The sequence below is a fragment of the Pholis gunnellus genome, assembly GCF_910591455.1.
Source record: "Pholis gunnellus genome assembly, chromosome: 3".
Lineage (NCBI taxonomy): Eukaryota > Metazoa > Chordata > Actinopteri > Perciformes > Pholidae > Pholis > Pholis gunnellus.
Window position 1 is genome coordinate 28541357 of NC_136529.1, and position 17802 is coordinate 28559158.

Consider the following 17802-nt stretch of genomic DNA (forward strand, 5'->3'; position numbering starts at 1 on the left):
AGAGCGGAGCGGCTGTAAACATCTACAGTTCAATACATAAAGTACTTGGAGCCATTAGCAACACTTGGAGAACTTTTGGATGTATTGATTCTATTGTTTCATATTTTTTTGTAAGATAAACAATCAGAGAAATTCAACTTGTCTTTTTTATGATTGATGTCATCATAACTGTGTTATTCTGCACTGAAGACATGTTCTAGTTCTCTCTACTTCTAGTCATGGTGGTTCTGTTTCATAGAGGAACTTTATGTTACAGAGAAGATGAAGAACACAGAGAGGAACATGTGACAGGAGACCAATAAGATACAGAGATACAGAGAGACAGAGATACAGAGATACAGAGATACAGAGATACAGAGATACAGAGAGACAGAGATACAGAGAGACAGAGAGAGGAGTCTCTGCATCTGTAGCGCTCCTGGTGTTGATAAAGCTTTACTGCAACAACATCCATCACATCTCTCTCTCTCTCTCTCTCTCTCTCTCTCTCTCTCTCTCTCTCTCTCTCTCTCGCTCTCCCTCGCTCTGTCCCTCCCCCTTCTCCTCCTCGATGATACCCGAGACAGACCGACCAACCTGCATCCGCGCTCCGGTGTAGCCAGGCTTCCCCAGCTGTTCCGCTCCACCAAAGTGAGCCTGCGCAATGGCCACTAAACCAATAGCGCGTCTGCACGAGCGAACCGGGAGATGGTGAGAGACAATACACGGAGAGAGAGAGAGACAGAGAAGACGGGATGAAGCGCGAGCACACGGACGGTTTCCTCCGGTAAACAAACCGGAGCCGGAGCCTGGGATTTTTTCGGGGGAGAATTTCGGGGACACAGCCATGGCGACGGGAGGAGGAGGAGGTAGAGGAGGTGGAGGAGGCGTGAGGCGGAGGAGGAAAGCCGGGCTCCCGGGAGTCTGCTGGAAGACCTGCTACTTCCCCATCCTGTTCTGGGTCGTTACCGTCTGCGGGGAGGAGAAGACGCTGATTGTGGAGGTATAACACAGAACACGGCCACGCAGAGGGGGAGGTCCGGGGCTGAGCGGTGCGTCTCCCGCTCCACCCGTCTGCTCCCTGGATGTACCGGAATGAGCATCGAGCCTCCCTCCCCCTCAGCGTTACACTCGGGGGGTCGATTCCGCGTCTGAACCGGTCGGAGCGAAGTCGCGCGTTTTTTTGTTTTTATTTAACGCGCGTTTGCATGTTTTTTTGTTTATGCGTGTCTCACCCCGCCACCAAAGTGACCCCACACATGCTGTAAATACAAAGAATCACGAGGTGGTGAACTGACTGGATTAAAAGCCTCTTTTGTTTTTAAGACGCTGGGGCGGCGCGTGCACCGCACGCGTCCTTCTGGCCGTCCGGTTAATCCCCAGATTACAAACAAAGGTGGTTTAATTGCTCATCACCTTTAATTGTTTCCCGTCCGTTTAGGGGCTTCTGTCTGCGGCCGCAGAGCTCTCCTCCGCCGAATAACGTGTCCCTCCGCCGGTTGCGCTTTTGGGCGGAGGAGGGATATCGGTCCAAGATCGTGAGGTGCGCGGGGGGGGGGGGGGGGGGGTACTGTGTCAAACACGCTCATTAGGAGCGGCCCTAACACATGTGTGGTTGAGTTACAGGCTGCTAATTAAACGTATTAATTCCACGTCTCATGTGCGTAATCGGAAACAAACAGGGGCGTTAAAACGCACCGACGTGCACATGCAGATGCTCGCGTGTAAATCAGTAATGAGCTCTGTATTGTTAATAAACAGTCCTGTGCACGCGGAGAGCTCTAAAGGTAACCTGGAGGAGCGCGCGCTTTCATGTGAACAAAGCAGCCCCCCCCCCCCCCCCCCCAGTCCAAATATAGCCTCCCTCCATAATTTATGGAAATGGCAGTGAGTTGGAAGAGAGGAAGAAAAAGGGATGGGAAGAGGTGCAGACAGATGTGTGTGTGTGTGTGTGTGGGGGGGGGGGTTAAGTCATTCTGCACGTCGTCTTCTCAGGCTGCTGCCACACAAAGAAGATGTTGAGAGAAAGTTCTTTGTTGATATGAGTCTGTGATTATGGAATGATGTCACGTTGATCATCTTCAGAGCGCCTCCTCATGTAGCGATGATGTGATGCATTGTTTGCTGAATGTGCATCATCACCTTCTCTTATGGAAACATGTGGCTCATGCATTGTGTGAGCTGGATTGTTGCAGAAGTCTTGCAGCTCTGGGACACGTGGTGTGTTTCTGTTGTTACATTGAGTGATGTTTCGTGTTGCTAGTGACACTTTTCATTCAGACAAAGGAAGCGCCGGTGGCTGCTCACAGCCGGGTGAATGTCACGCTGCCGCACAAAGGATGAGATGTTTTTTATTCCCTGAGAAATCCTAATCCTCTCAGAGCTCCGGGTGTTACGCGCCATGCTAACGTGGCCCTCACACCAATGTGCTGCACAGTTTTTAGGATTAATTACAAAACGTTCCAGAATATCTAGTGAGAAAAATGTGCCTCCTGAAATCCCTCAGGCTCTCAGATAATGAATCATTTCATTGGTGCAGAAAACATAAAGAGTTTATGTGAAAAATCGATTCATCTGTTGATTTGTTTTCTTGTTTAGTCGTGAAAAAAGTCTCAAAAGTCTCCAACGAGGTGACGTCTGTTGTTTCTGTCACATGACACAAAGGAAATCAGCCGATCCTCTCGTTGGCTGGAACGAGTGATTGATTATCAAAGTAGTCGACTAATCGATTGAACGACTGAGCGTCTGGTTCATTAATCCACATTTCTCCACATTGTTGTAAGTTTTGATCATTTTTTTACTGTGAAATAGATGAGTGCGTTTTCTGCATTGATTCTGGATGCAGAAATTAATAAATAAGTGATTTCTTTCTTTATGTTATAACGACATAAAAGTAGTTCCTGTTTCCGTCTCTCACACACAAATAACATCATGTGACGAAGCTTCTGCTGTGAAGTCACAGCCGACCAATGGAAACGCTCTCAGCCTCAGGTTTCTTTGTGTGGCTGCGTGGACCATGAGAAGGTGTTTGGAGGACGACGTGTATCACAAAGTCCTAGTTGGGGTCCAGGTTTACCGGAGTTAAAGGTTCAGTGCAACAACAAAGTCGTAATACCTCAGATGTATATTAGATTTGATGTTTAATATGAATTGACACTAATTATTGAAAGCATCCCCCTTGTTAACCAACGGCACAGGTCGTCTGCTCTTGCTGTTGTCAGCGATGTACATTACATTTGATGCTTCTCATACAGTTTGTTTGTGTTAACTCTTTGCTGACACGGCGTGTTCTCTCACGCTGAGAGGCTTTCACGGCGGCTCTGAGGTGGAGGTCGCAGAGGGCTTCACGCTGGAAAACGCGTGTCTCCATGCGTTCACTCGTTTGCTTCACTTGGTCGTGAACGTCGTGGCGAAGCTCCAAGTGAGCTTTGACGAGGTAACGCAGCTCACAGGTGTCTTTCTGGAGTAAACTTCTGCCTGAAGGTCCTTGTGATGTCTGCAGAGACACACAGGCTGTGATGTTTGACGGATAAAACACGAAAATGTGAGAGAGAAAAAACTTGCCTATGATTATTTAAAATCCAAACTATTCATATGGGGAGCGATGTGAAAACCTTTTCAATAAAAGGTCTGAATACATTTGTGTCTGAGGTGAACTGTAAGTTTATTAGTGAAATGCTCTGAGTGAATTTGAGTTCCTTCTTGTGAACAGTCTGCGCTGCCTTCAAGGTTGAAAGGAGACTACGTGTTGTTGGACGCTATAGAGTACGTTTTGAAATCGTCCGTTCTGCAGAACGTGATTGGTTGATGCCTTTTTTTCGTGGCTCAAAAGCTCCGAAAATCAACCTTGACCAAAGTGGTGGATAATGATGGGCAAAATAAATCGATTTTCTTTACAGCGTAAGATTGTTAGCATTTAGCTTCCAAGCTACACGTTCTGTTGTCTTTTCTACCTTTGAAGCTAATCCAAATCCCCTGCTGCCATCCCGCTGGAGTTAAAGCTGCATTCTCTCTAGTGTCCACCAGGGGGCGACTCCTCTGGTTGTATAGAAGTCTATGAGAAAATGACTCTACTTCTCTCTTGATTTATTACCTCAATAAACATTGTAAACATGAGTTTATGGTCTCAATCTCTAGTTTCAAGTCTTCTTCAATACAGCATGATGTTCATTTAGTAAATGATGGTCCATTTAGAGTCACACAGACCATAAAGCAGGGGATGCTTTAGGGGCGGGGCTACACAGTGATTGACAGGCAACACATTTTTGTTTTATTGTTGAATGACGTGAGCTCGGTAATTTATTTCTGTCAGAAAGCGCAGCACATGTCGAGTCGGTCGTTCATCAGCACAACACCGAAACGTTTCACGTCCGACCGCGTCGCCTTCAGCTTGTTGCAGTGACCACAGACGTGTCTGTGGTCAATGAGGAGGGAGAGAGAGAGAGAGAGAGGGAGAGAGAGAGAGAGAGAGCAGAGGGAGAGAGAGAGAGAGAGAGAGAGAGAGAGAGCAGAGGGAGAGGAGGCGTTCAAGTCTTTGTCTGACTCACTGCTCTGTGCTCTTTGTCTGTTTGTCTGTTTACACAACGGGTCAAAATCTTCTAATGTTTGTGTTTTTTGGACGGAATATTTTTGGCTCTCAGGTATCAAACTGTTGTTGACTGAAGCTGCTCAGCAGCCTTTTACTGACAGATTGTCAAACGGCAGATTATTCCGTTCAAATGCACGATTCTTTGGTGTAAATTAAGTGTTAACGTTGTAATTTCATTGTTTTATCTTACACGTATTTTTTAAGTGTGCCATACAAATTAAATTCATTATTGTTACTATGATTACAATGTTGGTGATCGTCCTAATGATTTTAAATGACGGATTAATTGATAAGTAGACGGTGTTAATCGATCAGTGAGTGGTGTTGACGGTGTTTCAGAAGAAGCTTCTGAGACTCACGACTGGTCCTCTGATGCTTTGCTTCTTTGCTTGCGGAGCACCAGGGCTGGATGATGGCGTTAAAAACATTGATTGTTTAATTATGAATTGCTTTGGGCGATTCACTGTTTTCACTGAAAACTGCTGCTTGAGACTCTGAACCATGTAGTGACTTTGAGGGTTTTTACACCAAAACACAATGAGATAAAAGAGGCATTAGAGTTCTATAAGGCCAGTGAGCTATAGACATTTCATTCTCCCCGACACCGATTCCGATACCTGAACTTGAGTATAGTAACAATTCGTGCTGGGCGGTACCGGTATACCGGTTTTAATTTCCTGTACGATATGAATTTTTCACACACCGTCATATCGGTGCATAGCCACAACAACTGCTGTCACTCTTCATCAGGCAGCTAAATATATTGTTCACCGCTGAGAGCGCAACAGTCGGAGCTAGTTGTGTTATGTGTATTGAGAGGGACCTCTACTCATGGTTATAACTTTATAACAATTATTAGCCCACAACTAACGTTCTTTAACAGGGTAAAACACCACACACACAACAGTTTGTGACACAAACAATTTGTAACACTAATAATTGTACATTTATAAAATTACACCACCGAACGGCATGCTGGGTACAGCTCGCTCGCTAGCTAGCTAGCCCGCTAGCACAACAGTCTGCTAACAGCTGGGAGAGCCTCCGTCGCTACAGTAACGCTACATTAACGAACAGTAAAGAGCGATGCGGGATGAACAAAGACACGCAAAGCCTTTATACATGACATTCAAATGTTTTTTATATTCTATGTACTTCTGACAGTAGAGTAAGCCACTATAAACATAAAAACATCGTCATGGACCTCCGATAACGTTAGCTGTTAGCTCTATTTAGACTGTGCTGCTAACGTTAACGCTCCTCAACACAGAAACACAGATCTGCCAAGTCAACTTTGATTTATTTGTAACGCGTAACTTGCATAACTTAAGTTACTCAAATCCCAAATAGTTTTGTTGCATAAACCTAACTATGTATTGGTCGTACCCGACCAAATAAAGCTAGCAGCAAAGCCCATGAGTTTTTTTTAACCAACGTATCCTCATGCAACGTTTTCCGAACAGGTTGGCAGTGAGACCGGGTCGCCTGCTGATACAAGTCCAGAGTGATGAGGGCTGAAGACACTTTGCAGACTTTCATGACTCCATGACTCCACTTGCGCTGCTGTTACAATAGCTTAGCATTTTAGCATCCGAGGGCTGTCAATTCTAGCTGCCGTCCGTCAGAAGTTACTTTTAATGCAGCTTTAAAGAACAGTCAGTGAGCGGTCGCACGTCTGTTTGATGTGATAGAAACACTGAGCTACAGGAGAGAAGGAGGGATTTAGTGGGATTCGATAATAAGCCAGTATTTTATTTATTCCACCACACTTGAGTTTCACACTTTCCTCGTGATAAAGAGACCTTCTCAAAATGGCTGCACGACGACGGTGCTGATGATGATGATGATGATGATGATGATGATTGTAGTGCTGCTGGAGATGACAACAACAGTGTTGCCAGACCTGATAACAGAAAGAAGTCACAGTGGAGGTGCACGTGACTGATGATGTTGGTTGTGATGAAGATAGAGATGCAGCGGAGTTGATGGTTTAATAAGATGAGAGGGAGTTTCTGTTTTCTCCTCCCCCCCCCAAAGGAGAGGATCTCTGGGGGGGGGGGGGGGTGCTGGTCCCGGGGGTGTAAACAGAACATTACACCAGAGAAACGGGCTAAAAGAGGCTGCAGCGCTGCACTTATCAGAGCCGTGTGTCTGTGTGCACCGTGTAGGCGGTGTTACTAGAAGACTTCATATTCACATCTACTCCTTCAGAACGTTTTGGCCTTTTAAATCGACAGCCTCGTTGTTTTTCTGTCCTTCCTTTTTCTCTCTCTCTCTCTCTCTCTCTCTCTCTCTATTCATCCCTCTCAAGTTTTAGATTTATTTCACTTCTCCCTCCTCTTCAGCCATTGTCTCTCTCTCTCTCTCCCTCTCTCTCTCTGCCTCTCTCTCTCTCTCTCTCTCTCTCTCTCTCTCTCTCTCTCTCTCTGCCCACACACACTCTTTACCTCACGCTCCGCTCCGCTGCTTGAATAAGAGGAGTCGTCATTGTGCGTTTGATGAAGGTATTGTGCTGTTTGTTTGTCTGCAGCGAGCCAGAGACAAACTACATGTGAAGATCAGTTTGAAGTGCTGAGAAGTTAATAAATAATTGAATATGTTTCAAACACTACTCGGATGAAAATGCGTCGCTGCGTCGCTGTCTGATGAACTTCACTCTCTTTCATTACGTTCCAGCTCGTGAACAAACACTGCTCATGATTATTTGAGATTATTTGAGAAGCAAAGAAAGTCCTGCAGGTGAGATTCAAAAATATAAACGTTGTGGTTTATAGAAAGAATCTCCCCTTAATAAACATAAATCCATCTAATCACCCACTCACTGGTGAACAGCATTACGTTTCCTGCCGAGTTACTTTCAGATTTTACTTTTTGACCAAAACGTCCCGGTGAACAGAGAGCGAGAGGACCCGTTGTGTAACACTGCAGCAGGAGGCTGGACGTCGGGCGGAGACGCTGGATAGGAAGGTGAAAGAGGTTCAGAGGAGCTGGAGAGGAAGCGACTCAAAAGGAGAAGTCATGTAAACGTGCAGAGTGAAGACAGACTCTGAGGTGTGAAGCTGCACAGACTGAAGGACGGCAGAGACGGAGATGCAGGTTTAAAGCGTGAGAACCGGTGAATAAGAGAGTTAATACAACAGGAGACCAGTCACACCTTCTGCAGACCCTACGAGGATTAACACAGACGGCATGCCGTTATTTTCATGTATACATTTTATGCATGAGTTGTTTTTACGCCTTTTAAAGGTAACGCATGAATGTATTCGTATCCCCTCTACATTTACATCCCGTAAGATTTAGACATAAAAAGTGCAGCGAGCTTGTTCTATTATTTATGATGAGGCTTTAACATCGAGGAACTGAATTTATGTTGTGTGGGGTTGAGTGTAGTGATTGAAATATGAAGTATATAACTTTATGTCTGTTCAGACGAGAAGTTATCCAGCAGTGAAATCTTTTACATTCTCATCTCTTTGTATGTTTTTGTCCATAAACATAAACTTGAATAAACAAAACCGAGTCATCTGCGTAAAGTGAGACTCTGCAGATGAATTCTGTTTTCTTCATAGTTTCCTTTATTAGAAACACATCATGAGCCGACTGTGTGTCGTTATTCAAACCGTGTCACAGTTTTGGATATTTTAGCAGTTTATTTTCCGTCACAGATAGTTTGAAGTCACTTTAGCGGAAGAAGGAAAGAGTCTCCACGTGTCCGTGAGAGACACAAACTCTCTCAATGCTGTTTAAACGTGTTTAGTTTTAAAATGTAAGTCATCTAATATCTTTTCATTCCACTACTCTGTCTTTTGTTTTATTGTTGTTGATGTTATAGGTTATCACCAATGACAAAGAAACAACACATGAATTATTGAATGAAATGATGCAAATAATCAAACATCCTCAGTCTGTCTGCTGTCCACGTGCTAGTTTTTATCTACAGCAAGGTTCACTTTATTTCTTTATGTAATATATTTTATTTCTTTTAACTTGAGTTTACGTCAGAAACCAAAATGATGAACCAGCTGTGACCTCTGTGGACAAAGAGAAGACTTCCAGCGGTCAAAGCTCGTGTTGTCACATAATCTGGAGCTCAAACGGCTTCAACGGAGTCGATTCCACACAGAACATCGGTTACAGCCGCGCTGCAGATCCGCTTTAACACCGACACGCAGCATTCCACCGCATTCCTGCAGCGCAGCGGAGCAGGACGCACACGCAGGTGCAGCTCTTATTAAAAATGAATATCGGGCAGAAAAGCAGCATCTTGCAGCTCTGTGGGTGCAGCGCAGAAGGACGTGGAGAGAAGAGGAAACTATCTCACAGCGAGCTGTAGATGGACTCATGTCTGTGATTGTGCCTGCAGCCGGTACAGCTCATGTTCATTACTGATCATACAGTAATTGAATTGTTGGTCAGTATTAGTTTTGGGGATATTGTGTTTTGGACTTGACTCATTGAAAGGGCAGCTCAGTGGTCAGGAAGGCTTCAGACTCTCTGTGTGGAGTCTTGTTTCCTCATATCTGCGTTTCTTCAGCAGTAAAAGAATGAAACAGACGACAGCTGTCTGGAGCTCTTCAAGTCCTTCCCACGTCTTCAGGCCTCCTCTTCTCTTCTCCATCGATCTGTTGGTGAATCTGTTCACCCGTCTGTCGCTCCGCACTCAGCGTACGCTTCACCACCGAGTTCTACAGAGTTCTACCTTAATGACGTCACCTGTCAGTCAGTAGATTATGTTTATTTCACGGACATCTTTTAATCTGAAGCTTCATGAACATTGTGACTGTTGGTGTGTTGAAGACGGCTTCAGTGAAATGTTCGTGACTTCTTTGACTGGAATGAAAGACGAAGCTGACGAGCTGCTGCTTCATGTAAGGACACAGTGGATGCTGACAGATACTGAACGTATTGATCATGACTACGAGGCTGCAGAGTTTCCTGCTGACGATGATGTTGACGTTTTTATTTGAGCAGAATCAAATGAAGTTATGAACTCTGCAGACGTTCACCTCAGCTGGTTTTCTGTCACAAATTCCTTAAAGTGACGTCTTCAAATGTAGTTTTATTTCACATAAACAATCCAAAATCCAAAGATTTTGTTTTACAATTAGATAAAACGGAGACATCGTAAGTTTTCTTTTACTTTAAACCCACGGGACACACTTCCAAACTGCTTTGTCATCAAACTAAAAACAGGAATGTTATTTTTGGGGTTTCTGAAAAAGTTTGACGGGATCTTCACCCGACAGCGACAACAAGCCGCTCGACAGATGCTTTCATCCAAAGTGCCTCACGGCAACATGACGGCGTGTACACTGAAGCTCGGATTGCCCCAGCGGGACTTGAACCCTTAACCCTCCGTGTTAGTGCTCTGTTACTACATTTCATAGTCAGCATTCCTACACTCTTCCTCCAATATGAAAACTTCTCCAGCGGATCCCTGATGAGAGTCTGTGGAACTGCTTTCTGAAACAAAAGTAATTCATAATAATAAATAAAATATGCAGGATTGTTTCCAGGTGTCGAGTACAAAGGAATTGCATTGTGGGTAATGTAGGCTGCATCAAATGTAATACTTTTTACGTATTTGTTTATTGTCCATTGTTAGTCTGACAATGTGTCTCAGTCGTTCTTCCGACCGAGGAAACAGTCAGTGAACGCATCACCAGGCCGGTTTAAATCGGACAAATCAAACACATCTCATCGATTATTAATGAATGGAGAGAAATGAAGGATTGTGTTTGATGATGCAGAGTTTTTAAACACCACTGTAGGTGTTATAAGTACTCACACATGAGGAGGTTTCCTCCCATGTATTTATAATGTCTTTCTTATTCGTCGACCCCAAACGTCTATCTACCGAGCTCCACAGAGCCGAGCCCTAAATCTCTCCGCTGCTCCGAGCAGCATGCCAGGAAGCCAGAATTTAAGCCACCAGTCGGGCTTTTTTACAATCTCCTCTGAACCCCCCCGAGCCGCTGCGCTCTCGTTCCACTGACGGACGAGAAACAATCACAGTAGAAAGCTTTTCTGAACAAATGCATCTCTGGCGCTGAGGAGCTGCTTCTGAAGACACGCAGACAGAGAGGCTCTGGATGGAAGAGGACGAGGCGTGTTTGTGTATTTGGTTAGATTTAGGCAAGAAGAGCACAGAGAGATAACGGTTTCCACTTAAATGTCGATAACGCGTCTGGTCTGCAGAGTTTTCTGTAACATCAAGTCATATCTATAATAATGCTGTAGGTGTTATGAGCAGATGTTGTAGTATTGCCCGATAGGATGATTCATATTTCCTCATTATGTTGAAAGAAATGTGGTCAGACGGCACATTTCCTTCAAAACGTATTTAGGGACTGAAAAAGTCAGGTCGGTGCTTCTCTACTTAGTTTTGGATAATTAGTGTTTATTCGCGTCTCTCTCAGTAGAATACATCCGGCAGCTACATTGTTGTCTGTACCATAGACGGTCTTTAGTTCATACACATATTCATACACATAGTTCCATCTGGTCTCTGTTCTAATACATCGTAGAGGTCTCGGTTCCCACATTTCTGATTCAACAGCGTCAAGACGTCCGTGACGACAGGTGGAGAATCTCATCGCTGATAGGCTGCGTCGAATTTAAATATTCCAGTTGAAATATTTAAACTCAAGCCAAACACAAGAAATTCACCTCTCTTTGTGTCTTTGCATTAACTTCGTATGTAAACGCATCACTCACAACACAGTTTATCGTTAACCATCAGAGTGTAAATAAAGTTTTATCGTTAACCATCAGAGTGTAAATAAAGTTTTATCGTTAACCATCACAGTGTAAATAAAGTTTTATCGTTAACCATCACAGTGTAAATAAAGTTTTACTGATGATGTTTCCACTTCAATACTCAGTAGAACTTGTGTTTCTAGTCTCTGATCTCTGATAATGTTTCATTGTAAACAACCAATCAGTGTTTAGACCAACAGGAGGAGAGCTAGTAACGTTAGCAGCACCGCTAACGGCTAACCAACGGAGGTTCACTTCAGTTACATCATGATGCCTTCAGGCTCTGCTCAGTGAACATGAGTACTGGCTGAAGGTTATAACGTTATCACAGTGGTGGGCCGTCAGGGCCTGCAAAGCCTTCTCTGCTGGCCTAAACAGAATCACAAAGTTATAGCTATTTTATAATTTAATCTTTTTTCTTAAATACACTACATGTATCATAATTTATAAAAATATTTTTCCCATTATCTTATCTTCTCATTGCACAGCTACTGCGTTCCTCAGTTGCTCTGCTTCAGTGCAGCTTGTTTTAAGTAGAGCTTTGATCCAATCAGAGTTCACCTCTGTGTCTCTAGGTAGAAGAGAGGCCCCAGGCCTGCAGACTCACCAGTGAATCCATGTGCAGGTTAAGTGAATGGGGACGATATTGTTGATTGTCATAGTGTTCGACCAATCAGATCTTTAGTTTGACATGTTGGGCGTATTCTTTGATGTGTCAGAGCTGCTAGCTGACCTACAACTACGTCAGCATTAACACACAGCTCAGCTTCCAGGTGCAGCTCTGCAGTGAGGTGCAGCGTGTGCTGTGATTGGTCAGTGGGCGAGCACGTGACTATTGGAAAACAAAACTTAAAGTAGCCATCAGAGGCTTAGTCGAGTAGTAAGAGTTCAAATTGAAAGATATGGAAGAAATTATGACATTTTTAGCATTTTGCTTGGTGTAGATTATTTATTTTTTTACCTAGCTTTGTTTTTTTAACACTCAAAGGCTGAAGGAGGAGAAACGGATTAGTGAGTTGGGATTTAACCGTGAGATTAAACTCTTTGTCAACAAAGAAAGGACGATGGAGTTTGTCTTTAAGTGAACAGCATTTGGTAATTCAACTGTGATTGTTTTTTTACATATAATATCTGAATGTCCTCGAGTGTGTAGCAGAATGCGTGTTGCTGCAGTGTTGCTGGATTGATTTGTTGCTCTGTTGTCATATGAATATATGTGACCGGTTCTTGTGAGTTTGTTGTTGTCATTGTGTTAATTATATAGATTTGGACTATATGCATTGTCCGTTAATTACGAAGCATACCGCCATGCGCGGAGTTATTGTCTGGACAATTGAATCTGTTTGGGGTTTTGTTTTCTTTTACAAAGCAAGAATTATGGTCTGGAGAAATGGGGATTATGTGGTGATTGCTTTAGCCCTGTTTGAATCAGTAGCCAGATGTTCGTGGGTGTTGGATAACGACTTTATTATATATAAATCAACCTCAAAGAATAATCGTATTTCTTTTGCTGCACAGAAAAGAAAAAACAAGAGTTTATTAAATCAAGTTGATCACAATAGGGATCGTCTCTCGGCTTCGTCTTCTCCTGCCGAGTGCAGAAACGCTGGGAAATAAACTTCATTACCAAACATCTACAAATCTGCCTCTTCATTCCCCGCCGAGGGAAATCCTCTCTGACAAACCGACGCAGAGTCCTTTGTTTCATGTTTCCGTGCAAATAGAAAAACCGCATCAGCAGACTCTCTGTTTGCAACGACCAACTGATTTCACTCATTGATCGCTCGGCGCTCAACACCTCAGACTGTGTTTGACGTTTTGATTCCTTCAGCGGAGTCTTGTTGTTGTTGTTGTGCGTCGATGTTTGAGAGAACAGGAGGCCGTGAAGCCGGCGGGGAGTCCGGAGCGATCAGTTACCTCCTGACAAAAGATCCTCAGAGGTCGCGATCAGATACGACTTTTCATCCTCTTTCTCACTGAGGCTCAGATCCACTTCAACAGTAAACTGCTGCTCACACACCAATGTAACAGGATTTATAGTAGAAACAGTCACAGGAGACATTTTTTGGCATTATGGGTGATTTTACTTTCGATACTTTTTGATACTTGATGGATGAAATGCAGGACTCATTTTTAGATTTCATTTACTTTGACTGTGAAGGGTCTGAATCCTCCATTACAGCTTTATTTGATTCTTAACCAAAACATTTCTGTAGCAAAGAGGTTTTTAACTCTCGCCATAGAGACCAAGATGTGAGCTGGAATGATGAGTTGATGGAAATAGAAAACACCGTCATCCATTTTTAAAACCGGTGAATCATTTAAAACGTTTTTCAGGCAAAAAATAGATTTTAAAAAATGAATCTGATACTGAGAGGCTTCATAACTTTAGGACATGACGTTTCTATCCACCTGTTGTTATGATAACGGCAGATCGCCGTAAATACATTTTTACAAAATTTTATAAATTTTCTTCTGCAGATTTAAAGTTTGTGTTCGTTGCAGATGGAAACTTCTTGTACAGCTGTTTGTGTTAAGGCTACATTAAATACTGCATTGAGAGATTAAGAATAAGAATCTGTATTTCAGGTATTGTTTTATCCCATTGACAGATTTCAAACAAACTCAAACACAAAGTACACATTTCTAGAAACAACTGCAAAAGCCCGAGCAGTAAAAGCCATTATAAAGGTTATAAATCTAAAAATAAAACGGGTTGATGGTGATGACTTGTTGTTCCAGACGGAGATGGAGGATGCAGGAGAACTCAACATTATTACGAGTTCTCTATCTTCCCTCCGGCTGCTGCTGCTGCTGCTTTATTTCTCTGCGTGACGTGATGCGGTGAAAGAGGTTTGATTATGTTTAATGTAACAAAGTGTAGAGAAAGCAGGAGTTTGTTTTTCAGCATTGAATTCGTCTCACATTTGTAATTCCTTGTTTAATTTTTGGATGACGTCCTTCACTTTGCAGTAGATATTTTCAGTAATAGTTTTGAAGATTTGTATTGGAGTAAATGTCTGTTAAGTCACTATCATCTAACATAATGGTGTTTGAGCCACTGGCCCACTGATACAAACTATTTTTTATGAACCTCCGGTTCTAAAGAGTGAAGCCGATGCTTCATGTGTTAAAGCTGCATTCTCTCTAGTGTCCACCAGGGGGCGACTCCTCTGGTTGTATAGAAGTCTATGAGAAAATGACTCTACTTCTCTCTTGATTTATTACCTCAGTAAACATTGTAAACATGAGTTTATGGTCTCAATCTCTAGTTTCAAGTCTTCTTCAATACAGCATGATGTTCATTTAGTAAATGATGGTCCATTTAGAGTCACACAGACCATAAAGCAGGGGATGCTTTAGGGGCGGGGCTACACAGTGATTGACAGGTCTCTACCAGAGACATGTACGGCGTCTCTACGTCACTCCTCCTCAGTCCAGATATGGTCACTTCCTGTTCACTGGTTGCATAAAAACAAGATGGTGACGGCCGAATCACCGAACTGGAGGCTTCAAAATGTCACAAACCAACGAGTGACGTCATGACGACTCCGTCCACTTCTTATAGAGACATTCTGTTTGCCTCGTTTATCACTACAATATAAAAGTCCTGCTCCTCTATGGAAACAGCACCTTCGTGGATCGCAGTAGAGAAAACTCAAAACATGTTGCCAAAACAATTATAACACCATAAATCATCAAAAAAGAAAACAATGGAATCTAAATATGTAACATTGTTATACGTGTCCTGGAGTCTGACCAGTGTTGGATAGAGATCGAGGCTTTTTGTGGTAGATGAATATATATTGAACTATTTACAGTTTTACAACCTCTCCTGTCGTCTGGTTTCTCTTTCTGACAGAAGCGTTTGTCAAACATGATGCGTTCCAGGACCGTCGGAGAGATGAGAATCCACCTTTTTCTTTTTTTGGTTATTATTGCTGAATCATTTAATACATGTTTAAAGCTTAAATGTTCTTGGTTGTAGCGTCTGAAGTGGGAATGTTTCCCGCCTTCCTTTCTCGTTTTGGACTGTTTGTTTTTTCTCACTATTTTCTGACATCTTATAAGAGAAACAATAATTAACCATCAGATACCTCCTTGCTGTGTTTAGCATGTTATTGTACTTTAATCTAGAAACCAACACAACACCTCGAGGTGTTCCAGCTGCTCCTCATCTTCATCCTGATGAACAGTCCACCTATCAGGACGGGGGGGGGGGGCTATTTCTATCACAGCAGACAGACGGAGGAGACGCACACTGGCAGGCTGACACACAGGTTGAGACATCAGAGAGAGAGAGAGAGAGACAGAGAGAGAGAGAGAGAGACAGAGAGGAGAGAGAGAGAGAGAGAGAGAGAGAGAGAGACAGAGAGGAGAGAGAGAGAGAGAGACAGAGAGAGAGAGAGAGAGACAGAGAGGAGAGAGAGAGAGAGAGAGACAGAGAGAGAGACAGAGAGGAGAGAGAGAGAGAGAGAGAGAGAGAGAGAGACAGAGAGGAGAGAGGAGAGAGAGAGAGAGAGAGAGAGAGAGAGACAGACGGACAGAGTGTGAATGTGTAACCGGAGTCAAATTCCATGTATGCACACGCATACATGTCCTGATTCTGATTCACAGACAGACACACAGACACACACACACACAGACACACACACACACACACACACACACACACACACACACACACAGACAGGCTGACAGACTGAAGCGGCCGACCAGGTTGACGCAGACAGACGCATGTTGTTGTTGTTGTTGTTGTTGTCTGACCTTCGTTAGTTTTTGTAAATAAACATTTTCAAAATAAGACATTAAAGTGTTTGTCTGAGATGCAGAATCAGACTGAAGGTGTGACGGAATCAGATTTTGGGTATTTTGAGCTTCCTGTTTCATATTTTAAAATAAATTAATCGATTAGTCGACTGAACCAGAAACTATTGTGAATGTTTTTATCAGCGTCAACAGCAGTAGTTTCAGCTTCCTGATTGAGAGGATTAGACGTTTTTAAACACTTTATTAAATTTCTTTGTGTAATTACTGTAATCAAACGGGACCGAGGTCGCGATAGTTTACTTCCCGTCACACAAACATGCTTTATTCATCCTTAACATTTCCCCCGATGACCTTTCGGGTCAGAAGCGCTCTGCTGGAGACTTCAGCTGTTTCATTTGAAACATCTTGATTGACGTGTTGAAGCCCCCGCTGGTCTGAACCTCACCGTGTGCTGAGAGGCCTCCCCTCTCTGTGTTGAACGTCTGTAATAATGCTTCATAATAATCGCTTCATGTGCGTCTCACACCGTGTTTGTCTCTGTCTGACCAGACGGTTCTGTGAATACAGTGAAGTGTTCCAGCAGCAACGGAGACGAACACTGTTTATAGAACAGCGTTTATATTCGGTTGTGTTGATGTCATGTAAGGAGCTGAACAGGTGAGAAGAGAGGAAGTCTCAATAACAGCCTCTCTGCTGCTTTCATGTACGAGTTTGACTCCGTGACTTTCCCGCCGCTCTCCTATGTTGATTGTAGATTCTGTTATTTCTGAGACGGGCTCATGAACAGCAGTCTTTTCTCTGCTACACATTTATTTACACACACACACACACACACTGCTTTGTTGAAACAGTTGTGTCTGTGCTGTCAGTGTATTACAGCTTGATGACTAAAGTCACGTTCGCTCTCACCTTCCTGTCTCGTTGAAGTCGACGGGGCGTCGCCCACCACGAGATCCACACAGAGAGGAATCCCACGTGAGTTTGTCTCGTCTCCAAATTATGTTTAGTCATGAAAACATTGTTGAGGCGACGCAGTGAATGACGTCATCAAAGCAATCCAACAAACTCTCCTTGTAGTCATCTGTTCACAGAAACACCTTCTCTGTTCTCTACCCGGCTTCCAACAATTCAATTCAATTTATTTTTGTATAAACCAAAATCACAAATTCTCCTCAGAGGGCTTTACAATCTGTACACATGCGACCTCCTCTTGTCCCGGGACGCTCACATCAGAACAGGAACCCTGACCTGCAGAACGCTGTAATCAGGGGTCCGTGTTGGATTAACCTGGTAGTCCATCGATTATCAAGACTGCCGCTGCTGTTGTTTGGGATTTTCCGGGAAAAGGGTCACGTGATAGGAGCGTGACGAATCAGGGAAGGACACGTCGTGACTGCGAAGAACCCGATCGAGTAGCGAACGTTTAGAAATCAAGCCTCTAAACGTATCCGTCCTCGTTCCCGGTGCTCTGAAACTCCGGCGTAGTGAGGACTCAGAGTAGAAGACGAGAGAAGTGTGGACGTGGACTTACAGAGAGCACCAGAGGAACGAACAACACCACAGAGTTCACATTCAATGCACATCAATGATTCATATGATGAGAGTAATAAGCAGAATAATGATGCAATAAATACGACTACTAGTAAAAGCAGCAGTGTTAACTTCGCTCTTTTCATACTGGACAACATGTAACAAGTGCATCCCTT

General features: G+C 43.5%; 1 protein-coding gene across 1 annotated transcript in view; it reads left to right on the top strand.

The window, feature by feature from the left end:
* Nucleotides 1–826: 826 nt before the first annotated feature.
* Nucleotides 827–17802, top strand: part of mmp24 (matrix metallopeptidase 24) — a gene marked incomplete at both ends in the record, with an annotated part of 45860 nt that continues 28884 nt past the window's right edge. The window contains 1 exon segment of the mRNA XM_079156714.1: nt 827–982. Within this exon segment, the coding sequence (XP_079012840.1) occupies nt 827–982 (156 nt within the window).